The sequence below is a fragment of the Trachurus japonicus genome, chromosome 8 (genome assembly GCF_045865225.1).
Source record: "Trachurus japonicus isolate A0001 chromosome 8, Traja_1.0".
Classification (NCBI taxonomy): domain Eukaryota; kingdom Metazoa; phylum Chordata; class Actinopteri; order Carangiformes; family Carangidae; genus Trachurus; species Trachurus japonicus.
Genome location: NC_140914.1, coordinates 22,197,040 through 22,218,423, shown reverse-complemented (window position 1 = coordinate 22,218,423; position 21,384 = coordinate 22,197,040). Strand labels below are relative to the sequence as shown.

At 40.7% G+C, this 21,384-nt stretch overlaps 1 protein-coding gene across 1 annotated transcript; it reads left to right on the top strand.

The window, feature by feature from the left end:
• Positions 1–16,870: 16,870 nt before the first annotated feature.
• Positions 16,871–19,735, top strand: socs1a (suppressor of cytokine signaling 1a). Its single transcript, XM_085784682.1, has 2 exons — positions 16,871–17,079; positions 18,201–19,735. The coding sequence occupies exon 2, from the start codon at positions 18,258–18,260 to the stop codon at positions 18,984–18,986; it is 729 nt and encodes a 242-aa protein (XP_085640808.1). The 5' UTR covers positions 16,871–17,079; positions 18,201–18,257; the 3' UTR covers positions 18,987–19,735.
• Positions 19,736–21,384: the final 1,649 nt, after the last annotated feature.

Genomic DNA, 21,384 nt, shown 5'->3' with positions numbered 1-21,384 from the left:
TGATACACTGTGACCTTTTACACACCTTGCAGAGCACCCACATAAAATCTAAATGCCAGAATGGTTCATCTGGCCTACAGGGCTGAATAGTTTTACAGGAAGTGATATTTACTTGTTACCTGCAGATCCTGGCGAGTAGATTTCTGGCAGCAGCTAGTTGAAAAGTAGGGATCATAGGCTACTCTGACTCACTGTTTGGTTGGGATGCCTATGTGGAGAGGGGACGTGACTGAGGGAGAAAGTGTGAGCCATGTATGCTTCGTTGTCAGCCTCTGTTGTTGCCAAGCTAGCTAGTGCAATGGTGCAACCTATATGTTACCATAAACTCAGCCTTCTTCAAATTTTCCATCTTAAAATCAAAATGCAGATATTTCAGAAAGACAGTGTTACATTAACTGCTTATCTGACCACTTAACTTAGGAAGAGGTCACTGCACAATGGTGGAAGGCAAATCTTCCATTACATCATTTAAATATATAAATGTGCATGCTAACATAATTACTATGCTGAAGAAATCATTTATCCTGAACATCAAATAAGCAAGAAACCAGGAGAAAAAGACTCATTACACTGTATGCAGCACTGCTATTTATATATGAAAGATTGTATCTCATGGGAGACACAGAAGAAGAGAGTGAGAGCTGTAGATGGAGGGAAATAAAGTAAGAGAGGGGGAGCAGAGGAAGAAAATTGTGAGAGATTTTCTACCTCCAGCCTGGTGGCGATCTCCATTTCTCATCTAGCAAAACACACCCACACAGCACCTTGTTATGACCTCCCTCTCTCTCTCCTCCATACTCACTGTCTCTCACTCATCTACTGCAAGTCCTTTTGCTTTCTCTCTCCAAAAAGCACATGGAGATTGAAGCAAAATGATAAAATGGTGAGCTCTAGTGGCTGTAACTTGAAGTTGTTTTTTTGTTTTTTAAATCTTCAAGTCACTGTTATTTACGTTAATATAAATTTTCATATACTGCAGCTTTTTGGTGTTTTTCCCACCATCTTTCTCTTTCAGTTTCTTTAGTTTCACACTTACACCATGCGCCAACACTTCTTCCTGTTGTCCTATCTGTTATGTATGTATACTGTAGTGTGATTCTCTGAGAAGTGCTGTGGATAAGTCACAGCTGTAAAATTTCATAACAAGAGAGGAAATAAACTTAACTGATAAGTGTGTATATTAATATATGATCTGATAAGAGAGAGCATAATGAGAAGCATAATGCTACATTTTCACATACAATGACTTTTTAATGACTGGATTTGATCATATTTATTGTTTTATCATGTTTATTTTTGATGAATCACAATTTTTGAGACCAGTGCTTAGATTATGAGCTGCCACTAGAGGGTGGCAGAACTATGTTGTTGTCATTCCTGATGCTTCACTGTAAGCTAACACTGACTGTGCTCACTGACCTGCCAGCTGAACTGGCGTATAGAGTTGAGTCTTCTTAACCTTGATGTTGAGGAAACACAGGGGGTTACCCCATAAGCAGACTGACAAACTGACATTTATTTAACAGTGTGATAAGTTTCAGCAGTAACACTCCTGTATAAATCATTGGGGGCTCCCTCCATTATCTTTAACACAATCATATCAGCTGTAACATTAACTTTATAGCTCCATGAAAGACATATAGAAACCAAAGCATCATGGTCTGTAATATAATATGATGAAATAAGAAAAAATGTAAATGAGCAAAATGGCTTTTACCTTTGGCTCTGCAGCTTTTCTATTTATTTATATTTAGCACCAGAAAAAATACTGATGCTTCTTTCCCAGGGCTCCACCCAAACTGTGAAGCATTAGGTGTGAGTTAGTAATTGTTAAGATCTATTTTCTTTTTTCCACCCAGTTCTAATTGAGGTGACTAAACAGAGTAGGTAACACTCCCACTGCACGTGTGCATGTCTGTTCTCAGAAATATCATCAGTATTGGATATCCCCAGTCTGTAATGTTCAAAATATTTTAGAGCTTGTTTTGTCTTTGGCTGTAATTCAGCATCTTTCTCTCAACCTGTTTGTTTACTTTTACTCTATTTGACTTTGGGATTTCCAGCATTAATCAGAGAGCTGTCACTCAGTGTACATCTCAGTATTTTTTTATTTATAAATGCCAGTCTCTTTTTGTCCGCTTCACAGATCATTTCATCACTGAGAACAGTGATGTAACCTTTCCTGCTATTTGACAACTGAAAACACACACACCTATGCACAGATTTCCTTTGTAAAGGATTTTTTAACACACCTCAGTGGGGTTATTCTGCACTGACCAGCAGCACTGACATGTGACCACACGTGAGCAAAGATAAAGAGCCTGATTGTTACAGACCTTGTGTTGTCATTCCAACAAACTAGTAGAGCAGTTTTGATACCGCTGCTCTCAAAATGAAATCAAACCATAAAGGTTTATAAAATGTTAATTTTTATGCCTATTTCATCAAAAAAGAAGGCAAAGGTGGACTACTGGTTGATAGAATAAAACAAAACAAAGTTGAGGCTCCTAAAAGAGCATGTGTTCTGTTCAATCCAGAGCAACAGTGACAGGTGTTCACTTACATACTGTGTCTGTGTCCATGCTGTGGCACCGAATGACATGTAGCTGTATGTGGAGAGGAGAAGTGAGCTTTGTTTTGTTAGGTTGTCAGGTGATTGATACAAATTTGTTCATTATCACGGGACTCTCATTCATTCACCATTAACTGGATCTGTATTGTGTACAGCTGCCATATGCAGTTAATGAGGTACACATTGTAACACAAGTGTTTTGTGCTTTGCTTCGAAGCAACATCTTAGCTAAGCACAAAGCAGATAACCCCAGGGTCATGCAGACTGCCACAGTTTCCATTGGGTTTTCTGGCAACCTCATGGTGACTTCAGGAAACAACTGGACTCAGCCAAGAAATAATGCGACAAAGCTGTCAAAGATGCCCGAGTTTCGTTTTAGTGTTAGTCAGGATAACTCTCAGTATGCTTAGTTGGGAGAGAATAGTCTTGGGAGATTTTAACATTGATTGGTTGACTAAGGCCTCTGATTATTGACTAAGGGGATTTCCCTTAGCCTCAATTTACCTCAAGTGATCAATGAGCCCACCAGGCATGATCTAAAGAACCCTTTATCTACACTAACTATCTAGTCTAATAAATTAAAGTTTCTCTGATACGCGTAATGGAAAATAGATTACACTATTGTGATTTTTTACTGTCATCAACCACTCAACCTGCTTCACACTACAGACACCGCCCATGCTGTGCTCTTCTACCACAAACACCTGTGCTACATAAGGGGCCACCCCGGTAACTCAGGAGGTAGGGTTGACAAAACAATTGTAAACAATGTTTTAGAAATTAGTGATCACACAATTAGGAACACACACACCTGGAAAAAAAAATACATCAAAGGGTATTATTATAAGTAAGCTTTTCTAAACAGGGGCGTTTCTAGACACTGTGGAGGCCCCAGGCAAGAAGCACCTGGGATGGTCTGGGTAAAAGATGATGTGGCTCATTCACTTCCAGTTTCAAAGTAAATGCACATTCCCTGTGTGAAGAAATGTGGTTATTACTACTTGGTCTCTAGCTATTATTATGCAATCCTACAAAATCCAGGAATGTTTTACCAGCCATGAACACCACAAACTCAAAGTTCAGGACCATGTACAACAGTGTCTCTTACCATCTCTTACCATCTTGGTTGTCATTGATACTGTCGTTGCCTAAACAAAACATGGTACTCCCATCCGATACAGTTTTAACTGATGAGGTGAAACTGGGGAAGTGATGTCTTAAAGATGTCATATTTCTATTATAAATTGTAGTTTCTGTGTGTATGTGTGTGTGTGTGTGTGTGTGTGTGTGTGTGTGTGTGTGTGTGTGTGAGAGAGAGAGAGAGAGAGAGAGTCAGCGTCTGTACTTACTGTAAATGGTTTGCATAGATCCTCTTCTTCTGAAATAAAAAATAATTATAGAGAAGTCCCATTTCCTTCTTTCATGGCTCCACAGACCCAAACAAACTCTAACACACTGAGTATGAACAAACATGGACATCAGAAACATGATCACTTTAAAGGGTCATTGTTTTAGTCATTGTTCATTCCCGTTTTTTTCTAACATGACCAGCATTGACGCTGACTTTACTTTCATTTCATCATTTTGTTTCTTTGAAAGTGAAAAGTGTAATTCCAGAAGCATTACATGTAGGTTTCTGTGCAGACTCTTTTTTAGAACAGGACATCAAGTGGGTTCACATGATAAAACCAAAAGTGGGTGTCAAGTCTGACACCATTGTTTAACTATAACCCCACAGTCAGTGACAGTGGTTGACAGGATGACATGAGCTAAAGGCTAAAGCAAGGGAAAAAACCTTCCATGATGTAAATGAGAATATGTATCTGTCTGTCTGTTTTTCTTTTAACAGGCTTGAATGCAGAGATATCTATGAACAAACTGCTAAATATGACCAAATTGACAGGACGTGACTTCATAAAAATGAGCCTCCGAAAGAGGGACAACCACAGATCTGTGGTGTGTGTGTGTGTGTGTGTGTGTGTGTGTGTGTGTGTGTGTGTGTGTGTGTTCGTGTGTGTGCATTAGCTTGTGTTTATTAAGGGTGAACTTATGACTGTTTAGAGGAAAGATTAAACTGACGATTAGGACTGTCTACGGTAAGCATGTAACTTGTGTGTGTTCCTGTAAGTCACTGGGTTTGATAGGTTTGGTCAGAGGCGGCGCTTGTGAATGCTACAAGATAGATCTCTGTCGTTATAAAATAACTTAGGTCATCATCCAGCGATAAACACATAAAACAGTAGTAGTAGGATTCTTAGAAGTATTGTAATAACAGCCTGAGTACATGTGGTTGGTAGTGCACTAATATAAGGAGTAATGTGTAACAAAGTTATCACTTCACATTTACTCATTTGACACTTCTTATCTCGTATAGTACTGGAACTAATAACCTGGTGGAGACTTTGCTACTAGTGATAGCAGCACCACCTCCTGTCACTGATGATGTGACTGACGCGATGCTGGTGGTGTGAGCTGATAATGCTGGTGGTGCACGATGGCACTGACTAACAGTCGCACTTCAGTCTGTGCATCTCGTAGGAATAAATTGCCATGTATTTTGTGTGAATTAAGACTAATTTTAAACTGGGAAACACACAAACCTAATCACCTCCATTTATAGATAGCATGTGTAACAGTCAACGATCGTTGGTGTTACCTTTCCCTCTCAAACATTATTTCACTCACCCACATCTCCATTTTAGTTTTATTGTCTGGACTCCGTGTTTGATAAGCCCCTCCTCCAGTTATCTTTTGTTTATGTCATTAGCTAAGGGATTCACATACTAATTCCAGCCTACATGGTGAATGTATGCCATATTCAGTATGGACAAGAACAGTACAATGATTTGAATGTATCACTTAAACCAACACTAAGTAACTTTTCAACCTTCATATACACTAATATTTTCATAACTTTTATGATACATCGACTTACAACAAGTTGAGTGACACCTTTGTCATGGCCTGAGGGGGTCTGTATCGCTTTCTCTGGCACTAAGCAGCTTTGAGGAGCATGGTAGGACACCAGCTCTCACTTATAAGTTTCACTTTCACTTTCACGACAAGGAGGGAGAAGGCAATGCGGCACGTTCCCGTCGGATTGTGTATGTGTGTTTACTGTGAAATGATCCACTGGAAACAGAAACTTAGTTTGGACATCTTGTGTTAATTTCCATGCACCAGGAGATCAGAATGTTTACAGCGCTGTTCGCTGGTGCTCATGGGAGATGGAGTCTCCCTTCAGGCAAAACACTACCGCTTTGGTCCACTGGCGCCGCCAAACTCAACCATAACTGAAAGTTCTTTAGTACTGCTTTAAAACAGATAGAGTTTTCTGATCATATTTTAAGTAATGGCTGCAGTACAGGCAGCAGTGGTAGATTTCAGTAATAATAGATGATAGTGATGACTGAGGTGGTAGTAATACAGTGCCAATAGCACTGGTATTAAGTAGAAGAAATTGCAGTAGCAACAGTAACAATGGGGTAGTGGTATACTGGTTGCCACTAAGGAGGGTCAGTTCTTCCACTCACAACAAACAAAATTAAAGAGAGTTTATCTCAGCAAATTACATTAGACACTCTTGGCAGGATGTTGACCATGATATTTGCAACTTCAGTGCTGCTATGACATAGCAGAGGTCAGAGCAGCAGCTTACAGCAGCACCCAACACCTCAAGACTGAGGGGCTCAGGAAATCCCCTGACCCCACTGCCATCAACAGCTCGGCCAAAGGAAGTGGCTTATGACCTGGACTAATTTAATCTAAAAAATATTAATTATAAAGTATCTGTATCTCCTCTGTTTGTGCTTCTCCCTTCTTCCATCACACAGACATGCAACCACAGCCGTTACAATGGAATATAACAAAGCACCTCACGGGAAAACAGGAAGAGGGAACTGCAACTGTGGTCTTGGCTTTGTTACATTAATGTAAATCCAATCAAACTGAATTTAATGTGAGCCACTGAATAATACCAAGACAAAAGTGAGGAAACTGATAACATAATAACTCCTGGATTTACCATGTAAGCAGGATAAAGACCACAGAACATGCACCATGGCTTTGGCCACTTATTCTCAGTTTGCTGGAGAAACAGGAACATAGGTCAGGTTCCTGCTATTAATGCATCTACCTCAGTAGGATGGTAGTTCATGTAAAACTAATAATAACCTACATGCAAATTGCTTTCATTTCCATGAGCGAGCCTGAATCAACCAAACAAAAGAAAATTAAAACCAAGACGGCAGACTGTGTTTATGACCGTGCCCTCTTATTACAGATGAAGTACTTCTCTTTCACAAACTCGAATGTCCTCATGATCCATTGGCAATCAGTGGAGCAGATCCAGATTTGATCATGAGTGGGACTGTGTCCTTGTGTGTTTGCATGCATGTGCTTGCACGGCAGGGGACAATGCGTTGCAAAGTGTCTGGCAAGTATCTTATCGTGTTATCATTCAGACAAAGCAATGCAGGCAGCACACACACACACACACACACACACACACACACACACACACACACACACACACACACACACACACACACACACACACACACACACACACACCTGTATACATATACATATTCAATATACTGTATACTATAATGTTGGCAAGTTAAAGCTGACTTAAATGCCACATAGTCAACTGCATCTTGCTTCCTTTTTCTCCAGCAGCGATCATTTGACGCTGATAAACTACTCAGAGGTTGTCATGAGTAGAAATTTCTGCTCCAGAAAGACACTCACTCTTATTTAATTTAATGTGGGTGAAATGGGTAGGAGTAAATAACTTTTCCATTCTTTCCACTCCTTTTCGTACATGTTATTTATTTGAAGTATCATGATTATTTTGAGTATTAGGATTCCAAGAATTGGAAAAGAGGAACTATGTTGTTTGTTTGTGCTAATGAATTTTTTCTTGAAATAATGTTTGATAATGTTTTTTTTCCCCTCATTTAACCTTTTTCTTCTGTTTCCCTTACTCCTGAGTATTTCAAATGAAATGCAGTTTCAGGACAACTTTGCCAAACTGAATTCCCGCCCTGTTCTTTGAACTTTTGCGCAGACGTGACAAATCCCACAAAACTACCTCACTATTCCAGAAAAGACAAAAAGAAAATGGTCTTTTCAATAGAAACAGCATTTCCCTTTGAGTCATGTTCTTAATACCAAATAAACAAACTTACACTGCAGAGGCAAAAGAAATGGCTAATGTCTCACCCCTGAGTCCGTTGTTGCTTTATTATCATGCATATCCTCTGTGCTTTTGAATATTGTATGTAATTTACAACCCTTATGTATTTGCCTGTCTGTTGAAGGCAGCATAAAAAAGGGGGGCCAATCAGTGTCATGTGTCCTCATACGCTCCTGCGCTCCTGCGCATGCTTTCACTTTCACATTCCTAGAAAAGAAGTGTTTCTAAGACAGCGCGGCTACTAAAATCGACACAGGCCATGAAACTGTCTGCAGAATGTGCAGGTGTGTCACATTGTTCTTTAAATATCATGTTTCTATATCATTATTATTTTTATGTTTGGGTGTTTATCCTGGTTAGAAGCTGTAAACAACAACACTCCTCCCAACAGTGCTGCATGGCTCAGTGCCAAAGCTGTCTTCCCAGAAAGTGGAGGGAGTACAGGAAACTACAACTCACTTGTTCTGGGCTCCTTATCACAACAAAGTGACAACCTTTGACCCACAAACTTGTCAGCTAGTTAGTTTTCAGTTTCATTCTGAGCAGCACATTGATTACAGATGTACACACATGTGTATTTTATGACTGTTATGTGGCTTATGTACTGTAGCTATGGGGGAAATATCGCATTTACAGACAAGAAAGGAGGCCAGGTTTTACAAAAATAAAAAACAGCAGTGCTGCTGACTGACCAGCCCAGCAAAACCCTACAGGCTGAGCTGTTAGCAAGAGGATATGACTGCGAATTACTGCTGCTCCAGGCCTTTCAGAATTCCCATTGTGATGTAAAGCGTGAGCTGGATTGAACAGGACATTACGTATAAACCAGAGTCGGACTGGTTTGTTTTGGGATTCATTGCTGCACTCACTGCTAGCCAAACACAGCCTAGTGAGGATTAACCCGTGGTGGAGCAGACTACAGAGCTTTGTTTTTCCACAAGAGCACTGTGCCATCACTAAGGAATCAGATGTTTCAAGTTGCCTTAAACCAATTATAACACCATTTAGCGATAGATTTATTGTTGTGTATTACTGCTAATTTAAAAAAAAAGTTTTCTGGAATTGTTTCGTAAGATTCAAGATGTTTATTTGTCATATACATTGCATTGCCTCCCTTCACATTAGAAAAAGATAAGTAAAAAGCAGATAACCAGAAGTTTTAACAGTAGCGGGAGGATGGATTTAAGAGCTGTGGAGGTGCTGGCACACCGTAGGAGTGGACTAATGATGAGCAAGGAGCTGGCTGAACATTTGGAGGAGTAGGCTACAGGAATAGTACAGTAAGAAACTTGACCAAGTTACAGGGAGTGGTCGACACATTGCTTTAAATAAACTGGAGCATTTGGGTGCCAAAATGTTTCTACCAGGACTGAGAATGAATGTCATCGTTCTATCTTTCCAGAGTTGTACCCTGTTACTTCATACTGTAACTTTATGAGCTGCTTTGTAATGTTTAGCACCTATACTAAGCCTTCAAAAAATATGGATTCATGGCTCAAACCAGGACCATCCAAGCCAAGAAAAGTTAAGGAGAAAATCTCAGTAGCTTTAAGCTGCTAAGGCACCAGCCATGACTGTAGGCCTGGAAGGATTAGCTGTGGACTCATGCCAGTTAACCTGGGTGATTGTCTGAAAGACCTGAAACACTTGATGACCCTCTGTTCTATCACTGCATTGATGCATAGTACATGTAACTGTCCAAGCTCTACAGTCATAATTTGTGATAAGCACAAATGAAACAATCATCATAAACACGGTGGGTGTGGTTTTCACTTCTTCACAATTCATTATGATTGCACTCATAAGGAAAAAGATTTTGCACAATGAGCAAAGGTTAGGTTTAACGCAACACTGCCACAGTATTATGTACTGTAAAGTTAGCAATGTGGCCAGTCACAATGAATCAGATGCCTAATTTATGATCATACCACATGTCATTTCTTGCTATTACGCAGAGAACATAATTTAACCCAACTCAATTAAAATGACATGGAGAGGGTGTCTGTCCCCTGGATACTGGATGATCCAACTGCCACTAAAGTGATGCAATGTTTTAAAGCAGAAGTAAGTGATCCGGTCGTTTTGGCTAATGCTGCGTTCCAGGCAGGCTTTTGAAACCATAAATTACAGCTTCAAGTCACGACTTACGACTTTGTAGCGTTCCAGGCAACCCACTCGTGTTTTTCCGACCTGTTTTACCTGTGAAAGTCACTATAACGGCCACTCGTAACTTCCGACCCGTGAACTTGTACCAGATCGAACTGGTACGACTTCACAGGTCGGAAAAACACGAGTTACGGGTTGCCTTGAACGCACCATAACGTCTTGTCAGCCGATGGAGTTAGCAGCCCCCGTCCTCGTCCCTACGTCACCACATTCAGGCGCATCCCTTGGCCGCACACACAGCCCTGCATGCCATTCTCTCTCCTCATTGGATAAAACTTGTAGGATACGAGAAAAGTTTTCTCTTCGGCTCAGAGCAGAGCAGAGGGACTGAGAGACCCGTGTTTCGGTCCAAACACTCTATGTAAGTGATTGCTGTCGGAAGATAGAACTATTTAAGACTTATATTAACACAAAAATATCGCTTACTTCTGCTTTAACAATATATTTGTTAAATCAGTGTACTGTATATATATCAAAATAACAAGTGTTAATATATTAATATTAACACTTGTTATTTTGATAATACCTCTTTTCTTGGGTATATGGTTTAAAATGTAGAAATTTTTACTAGGAGGGTTTTACAGTATGGTAATGGCACTAACTGTAAGTAAAGACCTGAGCACCCCCTCCACGAGTGCTGTTGTAGAGACCAAAAAGTTCAAAATGAACTGACGAAATAAATTCATGTGTATTTCGGGCAGGATCACAAAGTAAAGTAAAGTGTATTAAAATCTTCAAGCTGCAATGAGATGGTTAATTAAAGTTCCATATCAAACACGTCTTTCCTCTGATTGTGTTCTCCATGATTTGTAATGCTGATGTCAGCCTGTGTGAACCCAAACAAAACACTCAGTGTGTCTCCTCGACAAGTCCAGAGCTGTTCACTTGGTTTTTCTTTTCTTTTCCTTGCCAGATGTGTCGACTGATTCATGCAGATGAACTTGGCAAACACAGCAATTAGATATTCCCAGATCATTGAATGGTAATCTTGAACCTTGCCAGCAGAACCAGTGCATATCTCATAATGTGTGAACCACATTAGAAAAGAAATGAATGAGCTCAGTCAGTGGCTGTGTGGTTCTCAAGTGGATGGTTGATCAGAGGTTTCATATCTTGATGGGGAAGCTCCAGTCAGACCTTTACCAAAACAGCTACTAGACTGGTTTTACAGAGACACTCTGGCTGTTCAAGGAAACATGCTCAATTGTTTTTACTATAAACTGTTTGACATGTTGAATGACCTTTGTATCTTATCGGATAGGCTGCGCACGACAGCTCAGATTTGATTGTTTCAAAAACTTGAATGCACTTATAGTAAAGGATATGTTGTGATTTCATGACAGAGAACCAAACCCAAAAGAGTCTATGGGCAGTTTTCCTGCACAGAAGAGTAGAACAGTAAAATGTCATTGTTCTGTCAGAGAACATAAGAAACAAAGAGCCTTCAGTTACTAAAATGAATGAACAAATGAGAACAAACATAGTTTTTGACTGAATTGGTTTTCAGAACTTGAAATAAATTTGTTTAAATGATAGACATGGTGTTAAAAGCATCTAAAATCACTAAATGAGGCAGAAAAAATATATGTAAATAGCAAATTTTAAACGTTTTTTTCTTTTGTTTTTTTTGTTTTTTTTTTTGTTTTTTTTTTAAACTTTTTTCATGGAAACTACTGAAGCCAAACAGAGTTCCATAGCTAGTAGTAAATCTGAAATTGCTGAAACACTTCCCGTAAACATCAGGGATTCATGCAAGAGGTGTATACTTTCACATTTAGATGTGATTAAATTCAATGGTTCTTATCATACCTGCATATAGTCCAGATTGTACAACAGATAGCAGGTTTATTGGACTGTGTTTTCCCCTCTGTGAATTAGAGATGAGTCATAAGTGCCCCCATGTGTTTCTAGAACCTCCTTATTATAAATCATAAAGATTCAGTGAAACATATTCCTCGTTTCACCTCTACTTCCACTTTCATTCCAGCTCATTGTGTTTTGACAGAAGGAAACAAGAATTACTGGATTAGATTGACTTGGATTGGAAATTAGTCAGGTGCTGCAAAGTTCCTCCTGGTCACACTATATCGTTGAACCATGAGGCTGAATTTGATAGGTTCAGGTGTTTGGGTGGCTTGTCAGGATTTTGGCCCACTTAACAAAGAGACCAGGAAATGGCAAAACAAATAATCATTTACTCTTTCATGAGGCCTATGGAGGTTCCTTATGACAAAAAACACAATATGATAGGGGCACGAGTGGCGCAGTAGGTTGAGCAAGAGCCCCATGTGTAGAGGCTACAGTCCTCGCTGCAGGCGGCCCCGGTTCGAATCCCGCATCTTGCAGCCCTTTCCTGTATGCCATTCCCCCTCTCTCTGCCTCCCCATTTCCTGTCTCTCTTAACTGTCCTATCTAATAAAGGCATGGAAAGCTGAAAATATATATATTTCAAACAAACAGATAAATCTAATGGAGCAAAAGCCTAATTTAACAATAAAAGCACAAAACGTTTTATTACAGATTTATGGTGAGAGATTACACATTATGATCCATTCATGCCTTATCAGCTGCAGTGATCACAGAAGAACCAGAACATAAAAATGAAATGGAAAGTGAAGACAGAAGACATGGCATGATAAAGAAATTCTGGATACATTCCCCTTTTTTTCAGATTGTCGTCAAATTGAAAGTACATTCTGCTATGGAGCAAGGTCTCACGACTGCATGACTGCATGACTGCATTGTGGACTTGAGTGTGTGTGTGTGTGTGTGTGTGTGTGTGTGTGTGTACACCTGTGTCACAGCATGGGAAACTCAGTGGGGGTTCAAAGTGAACAAACACCACAGGCATTACTGTGGGAAACAGAAGACAGACAGAACTATGCAAAGGTTAGCACAGATAAATTGCCATAAAACCATATAGATGTGATGTATTGAAGAACATCAGGTTCCTGTTTTTCATAAAGGGAAATGCAGAAATCTCTTTGCAGACGGTTGTGGGTTGATATCATGCCAAAATATCCAAATTCTTCTGGGATGCAAAAGTTTCAATTTACCTGTAACAAAGTCACACATAAGGGCACGCACACAGACACGCAACCCCTATATGACCACTGGAACTCCTCGACTCTGCCTGCCATTGTTTGCCATATAGCTCCAGCAACCTGCAGTCTCACGGCTGATCACAATGTGGATCTACTGTACTGAGCTTTTGTAACTGAATGTTGAGGTTTCCAATGTAAAGCCAGTCGAGGTGATATCATAGTTCCATTGCATTGGTGCAGCAGAAAACTCACCCTGAAAAAGCCTCTCATCCTTGTATTTCCAATGCATACATGTAGAACCTGCATGACCTGGGTTTTCAGAAGCAACAACAATTGGAGACAATATCTTATCCCTCTTGCGTTTTTCCTCGATAATGTCGTGCGTTAGCTCCTTAGTCCATAAAGGTGTGATAGGGAGTGTTTTCAAAGATTATAAGAGTGAGTAGCAAGAGCCAGGTTGTTAAGTGGAATGTCCCTTTGCATGAATACAGTCTTACCAACCCCCTCTCACCAGAAATGTAATAGTAGCAATAGCTCTGCACATCCCGGAGTATAAATAACCCCATCAAAGCATCAACATGCTGGTGCAGAAACTTATTCAGTGCATGTGTTGTGTTGTGTCATGTTCATGTTGTCAATCATCTATTAAAACTACTGCTAATAATCAACAGTCAAGTCTCAGGATGCTTTCGAAGGAGTAACCATGCAACAATAAAAGAAGTCCAGACAGATTCCAACCAAGTTCATGTGGTTTACTATAAAAAGGACTAGAAACAATAAAAACGGATTTTCCCTGCTCTGCATTCTTCTCCCATCTGTAATCAATTGATTGACCGTGCAACACTGCACACTCTCGTGCAAAAAACAAAGTGAAAAGCATTAAGCAACAGTTACCAAAGTTCTCTGTGGTTATTGCAAAAAATAACCAATAATACCGTAATTGAAACTGACATAGTTAGATGGACATACTTTTGAGTGTTTGACAAATTAAGTGCTGCATTCTCACATGCTCGCACATTCTATCTAACTATCTGCAGCAGCGAGGCACAACAGGCACTCTGTTGGGTTGGCTGAGTCTCTGCTCTCTCTCCCTGTTTCACAGAAATGAAACTCATGGAACGTGCGCACACGTGCAAACAAATACCCAGTGCACAACAAAATGCACACAAGATTCATGTCCACAAACTGCAAGGTACACTGATTCAAACTACAATACGCAGTATATGACGACAATGTTATAGAATATGCACATAAGATATGCATGCACGTAACAAATGTCAGACGCACATGATGCAACACAAGCTGAGACAACAGTGGCAGACATCCAGGGTTACAATTAGTGTGTTGATAACGTAACCACATTTTATTGTTTCTCTGTAAACTGTGCTTTAACATCAGAGTGGAGCCCATCAGAGCAGTAAACATTGTCCTCCACCTCCTGTCATCACTTGGATCAGGCCACACTGATAGAGTTCCATTCATTACTTCAACAGCCAAGTAACAGAAAAAAAGATTATATTATATTATATTTCAAAGCCACCCACAAAATACACAGATTAAAAACCATTTATATAAAAGTATAAACAAAGTGTCAGTATTTAAATGCTCATATGTGACAGATATCCTGCTGCCCAGTCTGCAGGACATTATGATAAAAAAAAAAAAAGCAAACAGTTTGTTCCACATAAACATGACATCAGCTCCTAAAAACAACTGAGTAGCTGAACCAAAATGAAAACACGTTGATGGTTTAGAACATAACACACCTTCAACTCCAGGTCACCACTTGCATACAGCACGTTTACTATCTTAACAATGATCAGTTATGATAAACAATTCTCACACATGCGTACCGCACAACAACCACACCCATGTTTTCAGGCTGGAAATGGGAAGAAAGGATGTTGTGTCTATCAGAAAGTCCAAGTTGGCACAATCAGCACCAGCAGCAAATACACATAATGGAACCATCGGGCTACTCTGAGTACAAATTGAGTCAGACTCGTCCTGCTAAAAATGAAACTAGCATGATACAACCTCTGACCTCAAACAGCTATCACCTGTCTGCCTGTTTGCTACTGCTACTGTTTCCTTAACAGCTGTCACCTGACCTTATGTCTTTCCTTAACTTTCATTTTATCTGTCCAGCCTTGTGTAATCAGGCTCCATCGGTCTCTCTCTAAATATGCTATGCTTTTTTATTTACTTGAGCTGTGATGCCCACACTTGCCGCCAGCAGACTGTTCATAACTTTCATTTCCCCTTTATAAAGCTCTGTAAAGCTCTACTGTTGGCAATGCCAGCACGGTGTGTGTGTGCTCATGATTACAGGGCAGTGAACATGTGCAGATATTTTTAGGATTGGCTCTTTTTGTCTTTCATAACACCTGTTGCACAGCTATGCATCGAATACATGAACATTTGATGCACTGAACGTAGCATAGTCACGCTGCAAACAGAGATGTTGTGGGCATTGTGCACACAGCTTTGTCAAATTCCGATGAAATGTTCTTGCGTCACAACTAATCACAAATCTATGTCACACATATTACAAAAATAAATAAATAAATAAATAAATCAAGCTGAAGTGAGAAAATACCAACTTGAATGAAGCGTGCTAAATTAGTCTGCCGTTGTGACACGACCTGATTCAACTTGATATAATTAGAATTCACCATAATAGACTGGAGTTCATTTGTAAGCGCTACTGACTAACAAAAACAAACCTTCGTTATATTCGTGAATATAGTGAAGATAAGTCATGTAGCCACCACCACACAACCACGGCTTAATAAGAATATGATATATACTATGATTAGTCATCTGAATGCTATTAATATTTCACACTATATCATAAAAATGGGATTCGTGGTGGAAACGGCGGAGATGGAATAAAGTGTCAAAAACCAAAATAGTGAAATGACTGTGAGGAAGTTCTCTGATCTCTGAGATGAATCACCCCCATGAAAAACATTTTCTGCAGAAGAGCAGGCTACTGACAACAAATAAAGAAGTGCCCCTAGAGGCCCGGGCTGATTTCACTCTGATATGCTCACTACTGCTTTTTTTCCCTCTTCTTTAAAAAACAAAACATACATTTACTGTAAATAGAAATTTAACATTTCCATCAAATGCCATTTAATATTATGCATAACTGCTACCTGATAGCAACCATGGCTGATCCTTTCTCAACTTCTGTGTAATTGTTTGGCCACATAATCTCAGATGGAATGAAGATCGTTATCTTAATGGGACTTGCCTGATTAAGTAAAGGGGAATTAATGTGGTGAGGCTGATCTTTATCAGCAACGTTATCTGCTTGTCAATCTGAGACAAAGGTCAGAGGTAAACAAGACAGACATTTAACTTGATGCCATTTGATTAAAAACTGTGAGGTCATCCCACATTAGCCTATAAACTGAGCTCAACCCTGTGCTGTTTTGCAATGACTGACATTTGATTGAACTTTTCAAAATGTTCCATCCATTAACAATGGATGAAAAAAATAATGAAATGAGAGTGAAAGAGTTTCAACTTGAAATGTAAAGAATTCAAAAATAACAACAAAATAATAATATGAAGGATATTTAATAAGTGGCGCTATTACTCGAATCAGCCAGCTATATTTCTGTAAAAGTCCTATTGTCATGTGGCTTTGCGGTTTTCTTGTAATTCTACAAATTATAGATGACTTCAAAGGAAGAAACCAGAGGGGACTCGTCATTGCAGATCTCTCTCTCTCTCTCTCTGCTAAGTTTCACTTTCGATTCATTCATTTATGAGAAACAGCAGCACTGCCGCGCAGCCTAGCTGAGAGGGAGAAAAGGAGGAGGGGAGGAGCTGTAGAAGGCTAACTATAAAAACGGTGTTTACCATGCTCCAGACAACACACAAGAGTATGATCTGACCGGTGGGAGTCACAGACAGCGGGTCCTACAGTCACCTCGGCAGCTGTCAAACACGACCTCACCGCCCTGCACACCGCGCTACGACAAGGATTTATCTGCAGGAGACTCACTGGTCTGAGATCAGCGTCCGCGCTTTGGATTTAACACAGACGCGGATCTTTAAAACGCCGCTGCTGTTAGAACAAAACGGTAAGAGGAAAAGAAAAAGAAAAAAAGCTGCTTTGCAACAGGCATGGCTGTTTTTTTTTTTATGGTTAGCCTAGACCCAGGCCTTGGTGTAGCTGAAAAATAGATTTCTGGATGAACTGTGTTGAATAATGAATAAGGATAAGTGTGCTGTATGTGAGTGCAGGGGCTGTGTTTTTGCACAGGGGGGATTATAGGAGGTGGTGTCCAGCTGATAGCTCAACAGCATCTTGGTTTGATTAGAAGTGAAACTTAAAGAGCCAGTTTGTAAATGGACCCTATGGAGTTGATGTGGTCAGAAAATCAGATTGTATTCTGAATTGTAGGCCTATCCATGACGACCCACATGAAATTGAAAAAAACAAACAAACAAAGAAACAACTTAACAGAAATCAACCCACGTCATCATGACATGTTAATCATGACTGTCTTAGGGGAAGGGGACCACAACTGTTCCTGGAATATAAAGCATTTCTGATAAACTTGTAGAACAAGTGTGAGGTAATTCACACTGAACTACATGAGTGAATCAGCACAAGGACACGCAAGTCTGTTGACATTTCCTCACCTCAGCCTATTCTCTCAGGCTCAGTCAAGACACCGGGGGTCACATCAGTTTAGTATTTCAATCACCTCTCACCCAAAAAGTAAGAGAGCATGGAGTGTGCTTTATACGCTTGTTAACAACCAGGTGCAGCGGTCATTAGAATATTTGCACCATAAACTTCACTGTGTGACTGCGGTACTGATAGTGTGTAGCTGCAGCAATTTGGCTGCGGCTGACATCAGTGCTGAATTCCTGCCAAACCACTGATTCCAGTAACATCAAACAAAGAACCTCTCAGTGGAAACTGAAATGAATTTCTAACGTGCCCACCACAGACATTCTTTTAAATCATGCACACTCACGTACGCAAAACCTTGTTAGCCTCTAATTTTAGACCTACAAGGCCTTACATGGTCCTTCTCTTCCACTTTCATTTCTCGGACAGTGAGGAGATAAGGAGACTGTAAAGTGTGACCTTTGTTGAAGCTGATTTAAAAGTGAAGGCACTGGCTTAAATAGTAGTAAATCGATGGTTGTGTTCCAGGTACTAACGTGTCTTATCTTCTTTGTCTCTCAGGATGACAGTGTGGTGGTTAGAGATGGGAGAGGGTTTGGGGCCTCTCTCCCCTGTAGGATGGTAGCCGACAGCACAGTGGAAGGCAATGGCAACGAGAAGACTTGCCTCTCAAGCACATCGTCAGCGTCGTCATCCTCCTCCTCCTCCTCCTCCTCCTCATCATCATCATCTTCATCCTTCTCCTCATCATCTTCCTTGTCTTCATCATCCTCCCTGTCCTCATCATCGTCACTCCACGCGGAGTCTGAGCGGCTTCAGCAGCGAGCCGCCCCGGAGCCCAACCCGAGGCGGGTGCCCTCCGTCTATCTCACCCACTTTCCCATCTTCTCCTGCAAGGAGGACTGCAAGATCATCACGGAAACAGCAGCCAAGCTCGAGCGCAGCGGCTTCTACTGGGGACCGCTGGTAGTGGAGGACGCCCACCGCATGCTGCGGGACGCTCCTCTGGGCAGCTTCCTCATCCGAGACAGCCGGCAGAAGGACGTGTTCTTCACTCTGTCCTATCACGCCAAGAGCGGTCCGGTCAGCGTGCGCATCGACTACAAGCGGCAAAAGTTCTCACTGGCCGGCAACCAGCGCTCCTTCCCGTCGCTCTTTGCCCTGTTGGAGTATTACAGCACCTCTCCCAAGAAGAGCCTGAGCATCCCGTACAGGAAATGGGAGCCAACGCTGCAGGAACTGTGCAGGAAGCGCATCATGGAGTTGAGTGGCGCAGGAAAGATTTCAGAGCTGCCAGTCACCCATGTTGCCAAAGACTTTCTGATGGAATTCCCTTACAAACTGTGACCGGCTTGCTTTGCGAACTTCTGGCAGTTTTGTTTTTCATATCAGTAGGGCCGTTTTTACCAAGTAACAGCCAATCAGAGCGGTGGTCAAAGTCCGTCCCCAATGTACTGAAGGTTAAAACTGCATTTCCATTGTTGCCTACCACACCAGCTCCTTGTTTTGAGCTGAAACTGGAAGAGGAGGCGGTCTCCAGTTTGACAGGATTCACCCATAGAATTTCAACATACCTTACCTCTAGAGACTCAACTCCCACTTGCACATGGAAGGGGCAGCTATTAGTTTTGAGGACGCATGAAGAGTTGGAAAATGCTGCATTAAGAGAAAACTACAGAAGGAATGGAGCTATTACAGAGAGAAAACTGGAGGGATCTGCTGGTGCCTGCTTGTGGCCACTAAAGGCCCAGAAATATTTAAAAGTGGATTGTGGGACTATGAAAGCATCAACTGAATGGACTTATAGAAATATTAGAGGATGGAGGAGGGTACGGTTGAAACCACCACAATCGCTGGTGCCAGAGGGATTTACTTTTGTAGCAGATTTGAATACTCTAATGTTGTTTAAAGTTTACATCACACATGAATGTTTACCAGCACTGATGGCTCAATACCGGCTTGCATTAGAGAGCTCTGAAGTCATGCAGTCTGGTGTCAAGTTGTACTGTATGTAGACATATGTCACCTCACAGAGTTATAGATTTTTATATTTTATTTTGTGACATTATTTTTTGAATAAAAAGTATTTAACTGAACTCTCTGGATTTGTATGAAGTCACTTTTTTTTTTTTAACTCAGGTGTTTCTGTTTCCCCAAAATCATGACATGGTGGGAGTGTAGGGGTGGAGTGAGGGGGAGGTACAAACACAAACACACACCCTTACAGACAATAGGACAGACAGACAGACAGACAGACAGACAGACAGACAGACAGACAGACAGGAAATGTGACGAGGTAGTACAGTACTGTCGCCACAGTGAGTCATCCGTGTAGGGTAAAGTGAGAGGTGGGTGGGGTTACTTTGGTTGTAAATGGACTGTTACGCTTAGAAACACACACACTTACCAGAAACAGGGGCAGAGATGACACATAATGAAGCATGTGACTGTGTGTGTGTGTAGAGTTCTTATCTTGATGAGGACCCAGCACAGATTAAAATTTCTTAAAGAGGAAGTGGGAAATTCTTTGGGTTCGTGGTTAGACATAGGATTAGAGTCATATTTAACATTTAAATGTTGAGTTTTAAATAATACATGAGGTGTATGTAGCACAGAAATAAAACAGTGATGTAAACAAGCAGAGTGGAATATTACAACAACAAAAAAATCAAGTAAATGGAAAAATTACAGCTTTGTTCATTCATTCATACATTGAACTATCACCTGTCAGTATGGGTGCGGCAAAACTGAATCAGATTTGTATACCTAGTATAAGTGTGTGAGTCACACAGTAGAAATTTGTGTTTGACAAACATGCAGTACACATATTTTCCAAGCTGATGATAGATTTAGTCTTCATTGGTAATGAAGCGATGCTAAAAGTGTTGTAAACAATTACTGAACAGGAACCATACACACCTGTTACATTCTCTGACCGGGCTGGGTGCAGTAACTGCTGTCTTACACTTTCATTTTTGAACCATAAACAAATGAAATAGATTTTAATAACTTGTGAGCTTGGGGCGCTGTTTAGCTCAGTGGATTATAGTGAGGATATGATATATTATATATATATAGTCCTCGCTGCAGCCAACCCCGTATCGAATTCCGACTCGGGCACCCTTTGCTGCATGTCATTCCCCCTCTCTCTGCTTCCCCGTTTCCTGTCTCTCTCTACTAGACTACCAGTTAAAGGAAAATAAGCCCAAAAAATATACTTAAAAACAAAACAAAGAAACGAGCTTTAGATGTTTGGCTCCTCCCAGTCTTCATGGCAAACTAAGCAGTAGCCACTAGCTTCAACAATAACTTAGCACAAAAACATTGGAGTGGTATCGGTCTTTCCATATAAAGAACGGGAACGTGTTTGTGGACTTGGAGAAGTCATTCGACCGTATCCCTCGTGGCATTCTGTGGGAGGTGCTTTGGCGGGAGTATGGGGTCCGAGGGCGCCTGCTAAGGGCTGTACGGTCTCTGTACGACTGGAGCGGGAGCTTGTTTCGCATTGCCGGCTGTAAGTCAGACCTGTTCCCAGTGCATGTTGGATTTCATCTCTGCTTTTCTTTCTTGTGGTCTTGTTCATGAGTGAGGGAAGGATGGAATGTGAGAAGTAGTGAATGTGTGTTTCCTTAATTGTGTCTTTTTAATTCAAACTTATCAGTTTGTATCAGTAAAGATTTGAATGCTGGTAAGGAAATGGTAAAGATAAGAGATTGAAACGACAACAGATAGTACAGAATGTGCA

Excerpts from the sequence above, each read along its gene's own strand:
- socs1a (XM_085784682.1), top strand. The coding sequence starts at position 18,258 with ATGGTAGCCGACAGCACAGTGGAAGGCAATGGCAACGAGAAGACTTGC.